Source organism: Oncorhynchus kisutch, linkage group LG19, assembly GCF_002021735.2.
Source record: "Oncorhynchus kisutch isolate 150728-3 linkage group LG19, Okis_V2, whole genome shotgun sequence".
NCBI lineage: Eukaryota > Metazoa > Chordata > Actinopteri > Salmoniformes > Salmonidae > Oncorhynchus > Oncorhynchus kisutch.
The window spans coordinates 5,457,107-5,474,747 of record NC_034192.2 but is presented as its reverse complement, the minus strand read 5'-3'; the positions used below and the strand labels follow the sequence as shown (position 1 = coordinate 5,474,747).

Here is a 17,641-nt window from a genome sequence, read left to right as displayed (position 1 = left end):
TAAATGCAACAACAAGACACTATTTCTTAAAAACAATCTATTAATATGGTTTTTGAACACTATCATTTGTTTTCAAGCATAATATGTGTAATTTTAGTTTATGGTTGATGGAGCTTGTTGGCCAACTTGGCCATTAGCCAATCAGCATTCTATCAAGGAGTAAACGCATTGAACTAGTTTTACGACGTCACACTTGGTCATTTCCACCATCCCACCTGGTTATGAACGCAGCATAACCTGTCGAGACTTGTCTACTCTCCACCCACAAGGCACATCAATACAAATTCTGCCCCTCACCTAAACTTCACTATTTGCCCGAATCGGTAGGCTACTATCTCCAACAGTAGTCTATTTTTACAGTTACTTTTCATTTTTAATCATTTAATCTCAATGGATCGATACATATTTATCATTGTGTTATTAGCGTGTGTTCTGCGGGCCGTGAGGTGCTACAGCTCCGGAAAGGTGACTGGGGCGTGTGACAATATGACACCGCAACACAAAAAAGGCGCACAGCAAAGCCCCGCTCCATTCTCTGTCACCACTGACCGGTTCAGCTTTAAGGAGGGCGATGAAATCATAGGTGAGACATCATGTAGTTTTCTCTATTACTGTAGATATATTGTAGATATATTGAACACTCGCCGCTAGGCCTATATGTTTTATTAATATATCTATGGTTTGGCTGTTATGGGTAGATATCTCTGGAAAGTAGATATTCAATTAATAACGGTCTCCATTTTCTGTGGTGGTGTTTAAATCAACTAAACACCTTTGTTTACAGTCAAGCTCCTGGCAGCTTCCACTCCATTCACTGGGTTTATGTTACAAGCCAGAGAGGTTGGAGGAAGCAGTCCTCTGGGATCCTTCACTGTAACAAGTGGAGAGGCCCAGCCACTCACCTGCAACGGACTACCTGTGAGTCTATAACCATAGACTGTATAAATCCATTTAATTCTGTTTATTCCCACCTATCTATTACTACCTGACCTATAGCCTGCTTTTCTGTTATGTTATGAGAGCTACAGTATTACATATAACCCGAGGTGCAAATTTGATTTTAGAAGTGGGGGGGGAACATCATTTAAAAAATATATATTATTATGTTTATCCAGTTGGATAAACACTCCAAACAAACCGCTCAGAGGCGTCCACATGGTCCTAAAGCACACCGTTGCCTCATTTTGTATCACATTTCAATGATAAAACTGTGTGTGTGTGTGGGGGGGGGCAAAAATGTGTGGGGGGGGGGAGAGACACATGTCCCCAGTGAAAGCTGCACCCCTGCATATAACATTGAAACAGTAATGGTTGTTTAGATCTTATACATGTGTTTATGAGACAGAAGAAAACACTCTACAAAAACAGATCAATTATTCCCTGTTCCTGCATGGGTCCTCCTGCTACCCTGTTGGGTAGAGTAGGTCATAAGGCTCTACTGAAAACTTTTAAAAGGTTCACAGATAATCATATAATTAATTATCATAAATGTACATTTCCAATCAGCTTCTCTAAGATCAACACAACAATTATTATATCATTTTTACCGAACACCATTACTCAAATTGTGTGTTCCAAAATGCGCCTTCACATGCTCGCACATTCCGAGACGCACTACAAGTCAACCCGATTGACGTGGTTCGGCCAAAAAGGGTGGCTAAATGAGGATAGTTCAGTCAAGCTGTTTACCATTGTAAAAAAACAAAATGTCCTGTCTGTGTAAGTGGGTGATCCCCATCTCCCGTGAGCATGCTATCCTGTGAGAGCTTAGGGTTCCTCGATAATATCTAGCGTGCTCACATAAGAGGGAACAGCTGGCTCTGGTCTACTTATTGTCCCTGCCTCACCTGACCAGAAATACATTGCCAATGAGATGTCTTGCACTTCGTAGGGCCGGGGCAATAAAGTCTTCTTCACATTGGCAGTTCGAAGTGACTCAAATAAAAAAAAGTGGCATATCCGATTTGAATCTGTTCGTTTCCTTCAGTCTGAACAGCCAAAAAGCACATGGAACAGGATGTTTCAAGCCACATTTCAAACCACTTTCGTAGGTCAGATACAAATCTGATTCTTGGCCATGCGATTTATGTTTGAATGGTCAAATCTGATTAATTTGCCCTCAGGTGGTTTTTAGACTTATTTAGCACACCTTGTGGCTTGCAAGCTACATATGTTGACTGTTATGCCAAGAATACGTGGTAGCTAACTAGCTTGTTAATTGTTTTCAAACAAATGAGTGAATGTGCTAGCTACCTGGCTAGCTACCTGGCTAGCTACCTGGCTAGCTACCTGGCTAGCTACCTGGCTAGCTACCAGGCTAGCTAGTTGACTACTTGTTTTGAAAGTTGGAGGATTTTATCATTTGAGGCTTTCAAAGTGTTCTTTACACTATGGTTTTGAATATTCAAAGCAACTGGGAAATGCCCATTGCAGGCATTGTTGTCACCTTAGCTTACTACACAACTTCTGAGTGATGAGCACCACCACCCTATCATCCTTCACCACTGCACACACACCTGTCATTACTATGACAAATAGCATAGCCATGTCAGCAAATGACTGCTGTCTGAACACACACAAATACGATTTCAATCAATCACATGTATTTATAAAGCCCTTTTTAAAGCCGATGTCACAACGTGCTATACAGAAATACAACCTAAAACCCCAAACTGCAAGCATTGCAGATGTAGATTTGGTCACTTGTAACTTGCTGTTTGGGACTCAGTATTTCTAAATGAAAAAAATGTATTGAAAAGATTTGAGGATTAAGACCTGCAGTGTGAACAAGGCTTTCGTAGGCCAGAGTGGCCCTGCTCCGATCAGAAAAAAATGAGGGAGTGGGATGTATCGCGTTTTCTACCGTGTCTGGTTTGGGTCCCTTTCTTAGCATACCTGGAAACTACAGAGAATGGAGACAAAATAGAAACAACAGACAGAGCGCTTATCCAAAACATAGATAAGTACAATAAAAGGCACTCGCTTGTCTGAGCCTTATTTAAACCATACAAACAGTGACTGAATGGACCCACATTGCTGCTAACGTAGCTGAAAACAGAGCAGGGTAGGTGGGATTAGTTTGTCTGTGTGGATTAGCAGGGCCATTCGTAGCATTTTGCAGCCAAAACATTTTAGTGCTTGTATAAGTAACACAAAAACATGAAATAAACCTCCATGGACTGTTCAAAACTATTTTTGTCCCGCAGATGATTTGGTAGCGGCCATCATTTCTGCTTTGAATGCGTTAGCCTAGGTCTACCTTCTGTATTAAAGCTGCTACACAGGATTTTTTGTTGAACTTTTGCATTGTCATTTCAGAAAATGTCCATAATATATCTGCAGTAATAGTGGAATGATAGTGTTTCACAGTATTACCCACCCACCAGTGTTATAATTGGCTGTGATATTCATCTATTGATACAGTGCCTTGCGAAAGTATTCGGCCCCCTTGAACTTTGCGACCTTTTGCCACATTTCAGGTTTCAAACATAAAGATATAAAACTGTATTTTTTTGTGAAGAATCAACAACAAGTGGGACACAATCATGAAGTGGAACGACATTTATTGGATATTTCAAACTTTTTTAACAAATCAAAAACTGAAAAATTGGGCGTGCAAAATTATTCAGCCCCCTTAAGTTAATACTTTGTAGCGCCACCTTTTGCTGCGATTACAGCTGTAAGTCGCTTGGGGTATGTCTCTATCAGTTTTGCACATCGAGAGACTGACATTTTTTCCCATTCCTCCTTGCAAAACAGTTCGAGCTCAGTGAGGTTGGATGGAGAGCATTTGTGAACAGCAGTTTTCAGTTCTTTCCACAGATTCTCGATTGGATTCAGGTCTGGACTTTGACTTGGCCATTCTAACACCTGGATATGTTTATTTTTGAACCATTCCATTGTAGATTTTGCTTTATGTTTTGGATCATTGTCTTGTTGGAAGACAAATCTCCGTCCCAGTCTCAGGTCTTTTGCAGACTCCATCAGGTTTTCTTCCAGAATGGTCCTGTATTTAGCTCCATCCATCTTCCCATCAATTTTAACCATCTTCCCTGTCTCTGCTGAAGAAAAGCAGGCCCAAACAATGATGCTGCCACCACCATGTTTGACAGTGGGGATGGTGTGTTCATGGTGATGAGCTGTGTTGCTTTTACGCCAAACATAACGTTTTGCATTGTTGCCAAAAAGTTCAATTTTGGTTTCATCTGACCAGAGCACCTTCTTCCACATGTTTGGTGTGTCTCCCAGGTGGCTTGTGGCAAACTTTAAACGACACTTTTTATGGATATCTTTAAGAAATGGCTTTCTTCTTGCCACTCTTCCATAAAGGCCAGATTTGTGCAATATACGACTGATTGTTGTCCTATGGACAAAGTCTCCCACCTCAGCTGTAGATCTCTGCAGTTCATCCAGAGTGATCATGGGCCTCTTGGCTGCATCTCTGATCAGTCTTCTCCTTGTATGAGCTGAAATTTTAGAGGGACGGCCAGGTCTTGGTAGATTTGCAGTGTTCTGATACTCCTTCCATTTCAATATTATCGCTTGCACAGTGCTCCTTGGGATGTTTAAAGCTTGGGAAATCTTTTTGTATCCAAATCCGGCTTTAAACTTCTTCACAACAGTATCTCGGACCTGCCTGGTGTGTTCCTGGTTCTTCATGATGCTCTCTGCGCTTTTAACGGACCTCTGAGACTATCACAGTGCAGGTGCATTTATACGGAGACTTGATTACACACAGGTGGATTGTATTTATCATCATTAGTCATTTAGGTCAACATTGGATCATTCAGAGATCCTCACTGAACTTCTGGAGAGAGTTTGCTGCACTGAAAGTAAAGGGGCTGAATAATTTTGCACGCCCAATTTTTCAGTTTTTGATTTGTTAAAAAAGTTTGAAATATCCAATAAATGTCGTTCCACTTCATGATTGTGTCCCACTTGTTGTTGATTCTTCACAAAAAATACAGTTTTATATCTTTATGTTTGAAGCCTGAAATGTGGCAAAAGGTCGCAAAGTTCAAGGGGGCCGAATACTTTCGCAAGGCACTGTATCTCCCTCCAGAGCGGCATCTGTTAAAATGGGAAAGCTGTTTTGACTTTGTGGCTGTGATATTCATCTATTGATATCTCCCTCCAGAGCGGCATCTGTTAAAATGGGAAAGCTGTTTGACTTTGTGGCTGTGATATTCATCTATTGATATCTCCCTCCAGAGCGGCATCTGTTAAAATGGGAAAGCTGTTTTGACTTTGTGGCTGTGATATTCATCTATTGATATCTCCCTCCAGAGCGGCATCTGTTAATATGGGAAAGCTGTTATCAAGAGGAAATCGGATCAAGCGGCGAATGTTAGAAATCCCTCTGTTGTTTCCTGGTCGCTAAAATTCTACACTGTTCACTCAATTTCAGTTTATGTGAATCGTTGTACCATCTATATATAGTTTTACAGCTGTTAGAAGCTGGTGGACCAAAACCGAAAATAAAGGCTCAAGAGCAAGGCTCCGCCATGTTATGGGGAAATGGGATGAGGGTGAGGGCGGAAATTTGTTTTGAATGCAGTTTATTGCTGTTGAAATTCACCTAGCTTCCACATAGGGGAGACATTCTGTGGAATTCTATGTGTAGCACCTTTAAAAGCAGCTCTGTCGCATTATTCACACACTCAGAATTCGCTGCTTCAAGTTTCAGTAGCCTACCTCTCCTCTCGTAATTGGACATTTGAGATCAAGTGTGCCTACAGTAGGCTATATGTGTGGTCTCAATTAAATAGAGTATGCTGTCTTTGCATTGGCTGAGAATCATGTGGCAAATATCTTTCCAAGGGAAATAACTTAAATTTGATTACGCTATAGTTTACTAGTGTCTGAAAAGGAATATTGATAATGGAAAGAAGTGGATAGCGCTCAACCAACGTGAGTAGAGGTGCAAAAAAATATATAGCTGCAAGCAGAATTGAATGGGGTTCACAGGATTACACAATGACAAGGGTAATATTTGAATGTGGTTACAATTTTTTCTCAAATCCTAGAAGGATTAGAAGGCCAGCATCCTGGAGTCGCCTCTTCACTGTTGATGTTGAGACTGGTGTTTTGCGGGTACTAGTTATTTATTTCATTTATTTCACCTTTATTTAACCAGGTAAGTTCTCATTTACAACTGCGACCTGGCCAAGATAAAGCAAAGCAGTGAGACACAAACAACAACACAGAGTTACACATGGAATAAACAAGCATACAGTCAATAACGCAATAATTAAAAAAAAGTCTATATACATTGGGTGCAAATGCTGTGGGGAGGTAAGGCAATAAATGGGCCAGAGTAGCAAGTAATTACAATTTAGCAAATTAACACTGGAGTGATAGATGTGCAGATGATGTGCAAGTAGAAATATTGGTGTGCAAAACAGCAGAAAGTAAATAAAAACAATATGGGGATGAGGTATGTAGATTGGATGGGCTATTTACAGATGGGCTATGTACAGCTGCAGCGAACGGTTAGCTGCTCGGATAGCTGATGTTTAACGTTCGTGAGGGAAATATAAGTCTGGAAGGAAACGCGGCCAAAGGAGGTGTTGGCTTTGGGGATGACCAGTGAAATATACCTACTGGAGCGCGTGCTATGGGTGGGTGTTGTTATCGTGACCAGTGAGCTGAGATGAGGCGGAGCTTTACCTAGCAAAGACTTACAGATGACCTGGAGCCAGTTGGTCTGGTGACGAATATGTAGCGAGGGCCAGACGATTAGAGCATATAGGTCGAAGTGGTGGGTAGTATATGGGGCTATGGTGACAAAACGGATGGCACTGTGGTAGACTGCATCCAGTTTGCTGAGTAGAGTGTTGGAGGCTATTTTGTAAATGACATCGCTGAAGTTGAGGATTGGAAGTCGAGGTCAGTTTTACTAGGGTATGTTTGGCGGCGTGAGTGAAGGAGGCTTTGTTGCGGAATAGAAAGCCGATTCTAGATTTAATTTTGGATTGGAGATGTTTAATATGAGTGTGGAAGGAGAGTTTACAGTCTAGCCAGACACCTAGGTATTTGTAGTTGTCCAGATATTCTAAGTCAGAACCGTCCAGAGTAGTGATGCTAATCGGGCGGGTGGGTGCGGGCAGCGAACAGTTGAAAAGCATGCATTTAGTTTTACTAGCGTTTAAGAGCAGTTAGAGACCACAGAAGGAGTGTTGTATGTCATTGAAGCTCGTTTGGAGGTTTGTTAACACAGTGTCCAAAGAAGGGCCAGATGTATACAGAATGGTGTCGTCTGCATAGAGGTGGATCAGGGAATCACCCACAGGAAGAGCAACATCGTTGATATATACAGAGAAAAGAGTCGGCCAGAAAATTGATCCCTGTGGTACCCCCATAGAGACTGCCAGAGGTCCGGACAACAGGCCCTCCGATTTGACACACTGAACTCTGTCTGAGAAGTAGTTGGTGAACCAGACGAGGCAGTCATTTGAGAAACCAAGGCTGTTGAGTCTGCCGATAAGAATACGGTGATTGACAGAGTCGAAAGCCTTGGCCAGATCGATGAAGACTGCTGCACAGTACAATCTTTTATCGATGGCGGTTATGATATCATTTAGTACCTTGAGCGTGGCTGAAGTGCACCCATGACCAGCTGGGAAACCGGATTGCACAGCGGAGAAGGTACGGTGGGATTCGAAATGGTCAGTGATCTGTTTATTAACTTGGCTTTCAAAGACTTTAGAAAGGCAGGGCAGGATGGAAATAGGTCTATAACAGTTTGGAGTGTCACCCCCTTTGAAGAGGGGGATGACCCCGTTAGCTTTCCAATCTTTAGGGATCATGGACGATACGAAAGAGAGGTTGAACAGACTGGTAATAGGGGTTGCAACAATGGCGGCGGATAATTTTAGAAAGAGAGGGTCCAGATTGTCTAGCCCAGCTGATTTGTACGGGTCCAGGTTTTGCAGCTCTTTCAGAACATCTGCTATATGGATTTGGGTGAAGGAGAACTGGGGAGGCTTGGGCAAGTAGCTGCGGAGGGTGTGGAGCTGTTGGCCGGGGTTGGTGTAGCCAGGAGAAAAGCATGGCCAGCCGTAGAGAAATGCTTATTGAAATTCTCGATTATCCTGGATTTTATCAGTTGTGACAGTGTTATCTAGCCTCAGTGCAGTGGGCAGCTGTGAGGAGATGCTATTGTTCTCCATGGACTTTAGAGCTACAGGATGCAAATTTCTGTTTGAAAAAGCTATTTAATGAAGCTGCCAGTTGAGGACTTGTGAGGCATCTGTTTCTCAAACTAGACATTCTAATGTACTTGTCCTCTTGCTCAGTTGTGCACTGGGGCCTCCTACTCCTCTTTCCATTCTGGTTAGAGCTAGTTTACGCTGTTCTGTGAAGGGAGCAGTACACATCGTTGTATGAGATCTTCAGTTTCTTGGCAATTTCTCGCATGGAATAGCCTTCATTTCTCAGAACAAGAATAGACTGACGAGTTTCAGAAGAAAGTTATTTGTTTCTGGCCATTTTGAGCCTGTAATCGAACCCACAAATGCTGATGCTCCAGATACTCAACTAGTCTAAAGAAGGCCAGTTTTATTGCTTCTTTAATCAGAACAACAGTTTTCAGCTGTGCTAACATTTTTTTTTTTTCTTCCTGATGGCAACCAGGTAAAACTCAGAAACCTGGTTTGTTGTAGTGACCTTAAGGGTTCCCCTATTTCCTGGGGCAAGTAAACTGAGAAGTCAGGCAAGCAGTTTTTTTTACTGAAAACAACAAAACTGTAAATAATTCCATATTTATGGATCATTCCCATGGTTTAACTTGCCAATTTATGGCATGTATGGCAACCAGGGAAGTTGAGCCTGCTATGTGATTGCCTCTTGGAAAGTGAGAGCGTGCTCTGCTGTCTTTGTAGACGTGTGTCTTTTGTGATATTCATATGAATATTTTTAATGTTGAATACATTTATGTTAATTTTTGTATTTCAGAATCTAGACATACTCCATATTTTACAGCACACTATAAGGAGTATCATGACATGGTTCACAGATCATAGGGTCTTACAGGAGGCATGTATACAGTGCATTCAGAAAGTATTCAGCCCCCTTGACTTTTTCCACATTTTGTTACGTTACATACTTATTCTAAAATAGATAAAATAGTTTTTTTCCACATCAATCTAAACAATCCAAACATCCCTCCTCCCAATGAAGTTTCTATGCGAGAATTGCCAGATCATTTTTGGGAATTCCTGGCATGGAATCACCCTGCTGCATCTGAATAAATCTTCATGGATCCTTTTTTTTTCTATTCTCAGAATTCTGCAATTTCTCACACATCAAATTCACCTAAATCCTCCATCCAGGGAATATGGAGGGCCCCCACATCAGGAAACCTCAACTCCATCCAATTCAGGTGATTCACCCATCCAGTATCTGACTAGCTCCTGAACCAGAATTTTCACTTCTGTTAGCAGTTGTTGTTATTCTTCGATAACACAGACCCCAAAGCAAATCAGGGGGAGAAAAATATATTTATTGAAAGAGAACAAATCCTAGTTGTTATGCTCGAAAGTAGATGGCAGATGTTTATTCTTCCCTGTCCTCAATGTTTCTCCGCTGAACAACGAGACAGGATGTAGTTTATACCCAAGCCTAGCCTGTGGTTGACCAATTAGAATTCCTTGCAGTAAAACTGGGCCAAAGGCCAAAATCCAAGTATCCTGTTTCAGGCTCAATGTATAGACAATTTGGACCAATGAGACCTTGCCACATGTAGCTATGAGTCCCAGACTGAAATTCCTCCTGTATCCCTGACCCATTTATCTTCAGTTCCCCTTTACAAAGAAACAACTATTTCCATTGATCATTAATTCCCTAATACAGAAAAACAACAATTTCCATTGATTGTTAATTCCCTCTTGACCTCTATTCCTCTGCATTGTATATTTATCTTAGAATATTCTTACACTTCTTATACCATGGGGCCCAGTTTCCTGGACACAGATTAAGCCTAGTTCTTGACTAAAACGCACTTTAAATGGAAATTCTGTCCCTTAATGTTATTACATTGTTTTATTATTTGTTCTGCCGTGCCATTTTTACAGTGCCTCCTTTGTAAAAGATTACTCCACCTTCTGGGTTGGAGTGAGAAGTTCTCCAGTCACATACAACATCACTGCTGCACCCCCAGCTAGCAGCACATCCGTTACCTCTACTGCCTCCTCATCCTCAGAAGTGAGTATGATTACATGCACACAATAATATGATTATTGTGAATATTCAGATTAATATAATAGTTTGATTAAAACAATAATAATAATAATAACAGTAATAATCTTGTTTACATGCACACGAAATCTAAGGCTACTGATGGGACTTTGATAAATGCAGAACATTGCCAATCAAAATAAACGTTCTACCACAGCTACCATGTTATTTTTGGGAAGTCTACTTGATTCTGAGTTCTGACATTTTTAACTCCCTTCACTCATGCAAAAGAGGGAGGCTTGCACTGCTGGTTTTAGTACATGCACAGATCAAATACACCGCTGGAACTACGATTAAGGTGTTTACATTTTCCACAGAGGGTTCTACATAGAACGCAAAAGAGTTCTACCTGGAACTAAAAAGGGTTCTACCTGGAACCTAAAAGGTTACTCCTACGGGGACAGCCGCAGAACCCTTTTGGAACCCTTTTTTCTAAGAGTGTACCAAATATTTAGAAAGGTTGCTCAGAAAACCAGATGTTTTACTCGGCATATGCTTACTTAGAATGAACGCCGATTTAAGATAAGCAGAATAATGTGGTTTCATGACTAATGCCATACTCGGCCTACTGATCAGTTTAATATCAAATTATTAGTGTGCATGTAGACGCACCTAGTATTTCCATTGAAATCCTTAGTACTTATGGTAATAGATAATAGTACAAATGTGTTTTATTTAAAACATAAACTTGTCTTAACAATGTATCACAAGTGTAAGTGATAGTCTCTCAAAAGGTCAAATAGGGGGTGCTTATATTTGTCCTGTTTCGCTGTATGTACAAGTACGAGTGGGTAACCTGTACGAGTGTGAGGTGTGAAATGGAAATGTGTTTTTTGCTTATCCCAACTCCCCCTGAGAGTGGGATCATTGATTGCGACCCTGGAGAAATTAGGGTTAAGTGCCTTGCTCAAAGGCAGATCAACAGATTTTTCACCTTGTCGGGGATTCGAACTGGCAACCTTTCAGTTACTGGCCCAACACTCTTAACCGCTAGGCTACCTGCCACTCACTCTCTGACAATATTATCATATTACATTTTCAATCAGACAATAACATTTATTTTCACACACAATTACATAAGTGCTTTACAATAACATTGAATATGTTTGTAATAGGTTTCCAACTCCAGCACTGGATGCGACAGCACTAAGGTCTGTTTCAGCCAACCTCTGAACTGTGACCCTGGGGTCAGCCCCGACTGTTACTTCCTGTCTGCTATGACCTCTCTCGGTGACACAGCCATCCAGTTGGAGATGACCGGCCCTTCAGATGGTTACATCGCCATTGGCTTCTCAGATGACCAGAGGATGGTAATGTAGCCTTTTCAGAAGTAGTGCATGCACATCCTGCATTTCAATATGCTTATTCAAATTTTGAGGCACTCGTCCAGATACTTTCACTTCAAATGAAGACGGTGAACAAGTTTATTTTTAAAGCGATGAAGAAGGTTTGCATGAGGGCAGGTGGAAGGCAGCCAATCAACTGCAGGAGCATTCAACAGTGTGCTATTTTTCTTTCATGCATTTTTGTTTATTGTACCCTGCACATTCAAGTGGCCTATGGCAGGGTTGATTGTGTTCCTCTCATAATCTGTTTTCCTCTGCATCACATCAGGGAAATGATGACATCTATATTTGTGGACGGGACAGTGGCGGACTCATCCAATTGCAACACGCCTTTTCAACAGGAAGGAAGACACCAGAGATACTTCCTCTGGTACTTGCTATTATTATGACGCATTAAAAGCTAAAAGGATGATCGCCATTGGAATATGGACTGGAATTAAAGTTTTGATATGACTGATTTGAAATGGAATGTACCCCCAACCCTGATGCTATAATGAATCACAAAACAATCGGTAATGACTCAAATGTCTCTTGTTTGTCCTTTTCTAGGGAAATGTTTCTGATGTTAAATCCTCAGTGAATAATAGTATCATTAGCTGTTCCTTCACGACTAGGAACCCCATTTCAACTCAGCGATCCGGAGGATCCAGTTCCCTCTACTATCTCATGATAGTTCACGGGCCCTCCAATAATGGTATAGTATGAGCCAAAAGTTTACAGCATAGTAGCACCAGTACTGGTACAGAGGAAGTGGTTGTATCCCTCTGTCATTTTATTTACATAGTGCTATGAGATCTTTAGATAATAATGAGTGACATTACATGGACATGGAAGACGGGATCTTAAATCAGCACTGCTACTCTGAGATATTGTATGAATACGGGCCCTGTTATCGAATAAGGATTCTAATGTTGTGGGCCTGGTACCGATGAAGAAAGCAGTCTGCTTTAGTCTAGCAGTAATATGTTTCATAATATCAGTTTATTCTATTTCTCTTATTGTATTTCACTTTTCGGTTAACTTTGACAGGGATAATCGGCACTCATACTGGCACCTTCATCAGTGACACTAAAGTGGACATTTCAAGTCCTCAAGTTGTTACAAGTGGAAAAGAGCCACCTATTATTAAAGCACATGGTAAGGTTGCCGTTTCCTTAGTGAGATGAGTTTGCATGCATTGCCTCAATCAAATTGTTATAGGGTAATACACTGATTGTAACTACATATACAAGCTTAAAGATGTGTGTATTGATTATGGATGATTGATTTATTATCCTGTTGTGCTTCAGGTTCCCTGATGTTGATAGCGTGGATGACCACGGGTAGTTTGGGAATGATCATAGCCAGGTATCTGAAAGGTGTGGCCAAGGGGAAACATTATTTTGGGAAAGATGTTTGGTTTCTGGTGAGTTTCTATAATACTGTCCCTAATATGTTAGTGTAGCAACATTTGATTGTACTTGAAATGTTTTCACTGCTATCGAATTGGTGCCTTTTCTACATATAGATAGACTGGGAGAGTGTGTCAAGCAGGCGGTCACTTGTGTTTGCGAGGAAGCTATGCTGTTAATTAAGCAAGCAGACTGATGTCCGTCACGTTTCTAGTTTCAAGTTTTATTAGTCGTATGTACGGGATACACATGGTATACACTGTCCAACAAAATGCTGACTTACAGGTTCCTTCTCGACAATGCAACCACAAAGAAACAAATATAAGAATATGAACATAAACATTAGCACGTCTAGATGACTTTATTAGGTGGAATGTTTTTAGTACTAAATAATAATGCCACATAATCTGTACTCTTGGCTTGCATGTTCCTCAGGTGCACGTGTTTCTTATGACACTCACTGTTGCCGCCACCATCATTGCCTTCATTTTGGCCTTCTCAGAAGTTGGAGGCTGGAGTGGGGTATGTATCATAAACCTTTACTGCGCGCCGATTGTTATTTGAAACAAACCTATCTGACAAATGCTGTGCCGTCTACAGTTTTATAAAACCTACTCCATTATGAAAGGCTCAGATAATTGAAATAGTTACGAGAGACAGTTTATGAGCCCAGTGTGTTTATAGGGAGCCCATCTGTGTTTATAGGGAGTCCATCCTGTGTTGGGCTGCATCGTTATGATCCTGGCCTTCTTCCAGCCAATCGGTGCCATGTTCCGATGTGGACCTCATCATCATTTGTAAGGGATCCAGACTCATACCTAGTGTATGTCAGTTTGCTCAAGTGTATGTAAATCCAAAAGTGGCTTGTTTTCTCAAGTTAATGTATTATATTTGTGTTGTTGTTTTTTCACAGGCGATTCTTATTCAATTGGTCGCATGCTTTGAATGCAGTGGCAATAAAAGGTTTAGCTGGTAAGGAACTGTGATTATGACATTGTTTTTTTGTTGGATTTTATTAGCATAGTACAAAGTACCGTAATCTTCTCAGCCAATATCTGTCAAACATGTTTGCTGTTGCACTACTACCATGTTAGTAATTGTGTTGACATTATCTTCCAGTGGCAGCCATCTTCACTGGGCTGTCGTATTTTAGCACCTCTGAGGATAGTTGGCTTCTGAAGGTGATGGGTGGGTTTGTTGGATGGGAGGCAACGATGTACATCCTGCTAGAATTCCACATGCGCTGGAAGCGCAATGGTGAGATCAAATACATAATGATATCGAATAAATGCAGGTTGATGATATATAGCCCCCCTATAATATTGTTAAATGCAGGTTGATGATATATAGCCCCCCTATATTATTGAATAACCTCATATTGTGGATCTGCCATATATAACTTTTGTCGGCCTCTTGGACTACGTCAAACGCTCTGACGAAGGACAAGAGGCCGACACGTAAGCTTGAATAAACAAAGTGATACAAGCAAGAGAAGTGTGCAGGTTTCTACTTTCTTTTCAAATACTTCAATATAACTTTGGTTGTTCTTCTAGATCATACAGAGAGTGCTTCTGAATCGGTACGCTGAATCCTACCATTTAATCCCACACATTTAAATGTACTTGTTGTCTCTGTGAATTAGTGACTCATTCTTAACAACTATTTTGTCTGCCATGGCTGTACTTGACTTTTCATTTCTCCCCCAGACAAGCTTGGAGTTGGTACTGCTGGTCTTGTTTTTCCTTGGAAATATAGCCTTTTTGGTGGCACTACTTGTTGGAATTGGCTCATCATGAAGATCTGCTGAGCAATGGACTGAGATTGGAATGTTGTGATACAGTAAATCTTTAATATAGCTCAATGTACAGTATATTTTAAATAATTGTATATTTGTTTGTTGTCAAATGTTTTAAAGTAACTGTCCATTGATTGAGGATCGAATGTGATCAGATTGTCAATTTATACAGTATCCCTCCATATAACTATGACAGACTTTCCACGAGGACGGGCATATTGGAAATGTAACCAGGGTTTATTGACTGACACTACTTTCTTAACAAAATGTAAGGAATTCTTAACAGACTTTCTTGCACAATACAGGTTCAGGGGACACAATTATTGTACTGGATGCTTTTAAATGTACCTTTAGGGGCCATTGAATTCAATTGTCATCCCAAAAATGGTATCGGTCAACAGAGAAGAGAATTCCAACAGAAATAGAACATTTAACATGACACAATGGTGTTGAATGTACTTCATAATCACTGAATAATCTAGACACTTAACAAAAGGAGGAATTTATTCATGAAAGACCGGGTTAAAAAATTAAATTACCAGAGCAAATTCAATATAGAAACCCGACCAAAAAGAACCTACAGAAAAAGTTACAAACGATGGAGAAATCCTTCACACCAAAGGAGATTCTGAATGAGGAAGGTTCTCCAACCTCATTTGATGAGTTTTGTGATATACAGTACCAGTCAAAAGTTTGGACACACCTACTCTTTATTTCTACTATTTTGTACCTTGTATAATAATAGTGAAGACATCAAAACTATGAAATAACACATGTTGAACTATGTAGTAACCAAAAAAGGGTTATTTTATATTTGAGATTATTCAAAGTAGCCACCCTTTGCCTTGATGACAAATGCTCAGCATATGCCTTCAAGACTGTTGGAAAAGCATTCCTCATGAAGTTGGTTGAGAGAAAGCCAAGAGTGTGCAAAGCTGTCATCAAGGCAAAGAATGGCTACTTTCAAGAATCTTAAATATAACATTTATTTTGATTGGTTTAGCAGTTTTTTGGTTACTACATGATTCCAGAATGTGTTATTTCATTGTTTTGATGTCTTCACTATTCTATAATGTAGAAAAAAGTAAAAATAAAGAAAAACCCTTGAATGAGTAGGTGTGTCCAAACTCTTGACTGGTACTGTACGTTTCCCCCAAAATCATGTTAAACTATCTGCTATACAAAATGATCATGTGAAGGCCTAATTACACAGGACTAACTATTGATTACTTTCAGATGCGGAAAACGCCTTGCCTCGACGGCATTCCAATTGAGATGGGCTTTTTATGAACTACTGACAGATCAATTACTGTCATGTTTTAATTACTCATATATAAATGGCAAACTATCAGACACACAAAATCTCTCCTACTGAAGCAGGAGCCATGGGGGCAATACAAAGAGCCAGTCTCTTTAAAAAAAAATGGGAGTCACCCCACTGTGCTAAAATATTGGCAAAATGTATTGCTCATAGAATTAAAAAGGTCCTACCGGGAAATTAAGTCAACATTATTTGGGTGTTAGCCAACAGACTATGAGCTTTAAAAATGTGATAATAAAAAATAAAACAAGATTTTCACTGGACAGTTACTTTAAAGAATTTTGCTGTGAGAATCATGACACAAAAACACTGGATGGCAAAGTTGTGTTTTTATACTCTGTCACACCATTATCATTATATTGCATGACATTTAAAATAAAGTGATTGCACAAAATATGTACAACAAAATCCGTACAAATTATGAATTTATTTACATTGCTATTATAATCTTACAGTGATTATTGGCACCCTTGCACTTTTCTTCAAATAAATTGAAATTAAATATATATATACATTTGTCTCGACAATTTATTGGATTGTCAACGTTGCATTTTTTAAAGCTTAAGTTTACCATTTAATTTAGTAAAATAAAATGGTACAACATTTTTGACACCCAAACTTGGTTGCACAGACAAGTGAACTGCAAAACAAGCAACTTATTTTAAAAGAAATAGAGAATTATTTAAGAAAAGTGCAAGGCTGTCAATCATAGAGATTGAAAGAGGCCTTATCTTTGGGTGGGCTGCTGTGCTTTTTGAGGCTATCTTCATTCATAAGTAGTACATTTTCTTCTTTTTTTATGTTTGAAAAAAGTGTCAAACTAATATCAAACACAGGTCAGTATGAAGATAGGCAGAAACTGCTTCTCCAATAGAAAGACTAGATCACACTTGTAGTCGATGTCATGGCGACGTTGGCTAGCTAAGCTCATGCGCAGAAACACGCCATCGGGTCTAACGGTCTTCTTGTGCGAACTGTGCATGTGCAGACTGACAAATCAAAGGCACTCCTTCGATATAAAGTTGTTTTTGATGAACATTTTTAAAATTAGTTTGTCACTTTCAGAGGTTGGAGTCATAACATGTCCATCTACTTAAGACATTGGCTCGACTCTAGGTTGTGCCTTTATATTTCGAGATAATTAACAACTAAGGAAGAATTTCTCACTTCTCTCATTGACTCATACCAAATGCCTTTTATAAAAAAATATTTAACACTCAAGAAGTGGGATACATCGCCGAAAATTAGAAAAGTCAATTGAACTAGCCTACTCCTTCAGCCTTGATAGCATTCCGGAGCGTGCCTGTTCGAACTGAGTACTTACAGTATGTTAAGAAGCCATTAGTTACAGGACGCTTTTGTTTACTGACTGTTGCCAGACAATACTTTTAGAAAATGCCCCCCCAAAAAGTGGGGAAAGTGAGATATACATCTGGTGAGAGTTATAGTTCTAATGAAACGGTGGTAACTTTTCAGCTTCGTGCTTCTTCTTGGCCGTCCACTTGATTGACATTTGTCATAAAGTAATGATGGACTGTCGTTTCTCTTTGCA

General features: G+C 40.0%; 1 protein-coding gene across 1 annotated transcript; it reads left to right on the top strand.

Annotated features, from left to right (window-relative positions):
• The first annotated feature begins 216 nt into the window (after positions 1-216).
• On the top strand, positions 217-16,352 carry LOC109864524 (putative ferric-chelate reductase 1). The gene is made up of 15 exons (XM_020452367.2): positions 217-583; positions 785-918; positions 9,285-9,382; positions 10,074-10,203; positions 11,352-11,546; positions 11,851-11,952; positions 12,132-12,276; positions 12,612-12,719; positions 12,872-12,987; positions 13,409-13,495; positions 13,679-13,770; positions 13,887-13,945; positions 14,093-14,230; positions 14,527-14,552; positions 14,680-16,352. Exons 1-15 carry the CDS (start codon positions 391-393, stop codon positions 14,767-14,769), a joined length of 1,713 nt encoding a protein of 570 aa, XP_020307956.1. The 5' UTR covers positions 217-390; the 3' UTR covers positions 14,770-16,352.
• The last annotated feature ends 1,289 nt before the right edge of the window (positions 16,353-17,641 follow it).

Bases quoted from the DNA above. Each gene is read 5' to 3' on its own strand.
- LOC109864524 (XM_020452367.2), top strand. From the start codon at position 391: ATGGATCGATACATATTTATCATTGTGTTATTAGCGTGTGTTCTGCGG. The intron at 10,204-11,351 runs GTGAGTATGATT...TGTTTGTAATAG, and splicing joins CTGCCTCCTCATCCTCAGAA to GTTTCCAACTCCAGCACTGG. The intron at 12,988-13,408 runs GTGAGTTTCTAT...CATGTTCCTCAG, and splicing joins GGAAAGATGTTTGGTTTCTG to GTGCACGTGTTTCTTATGAC.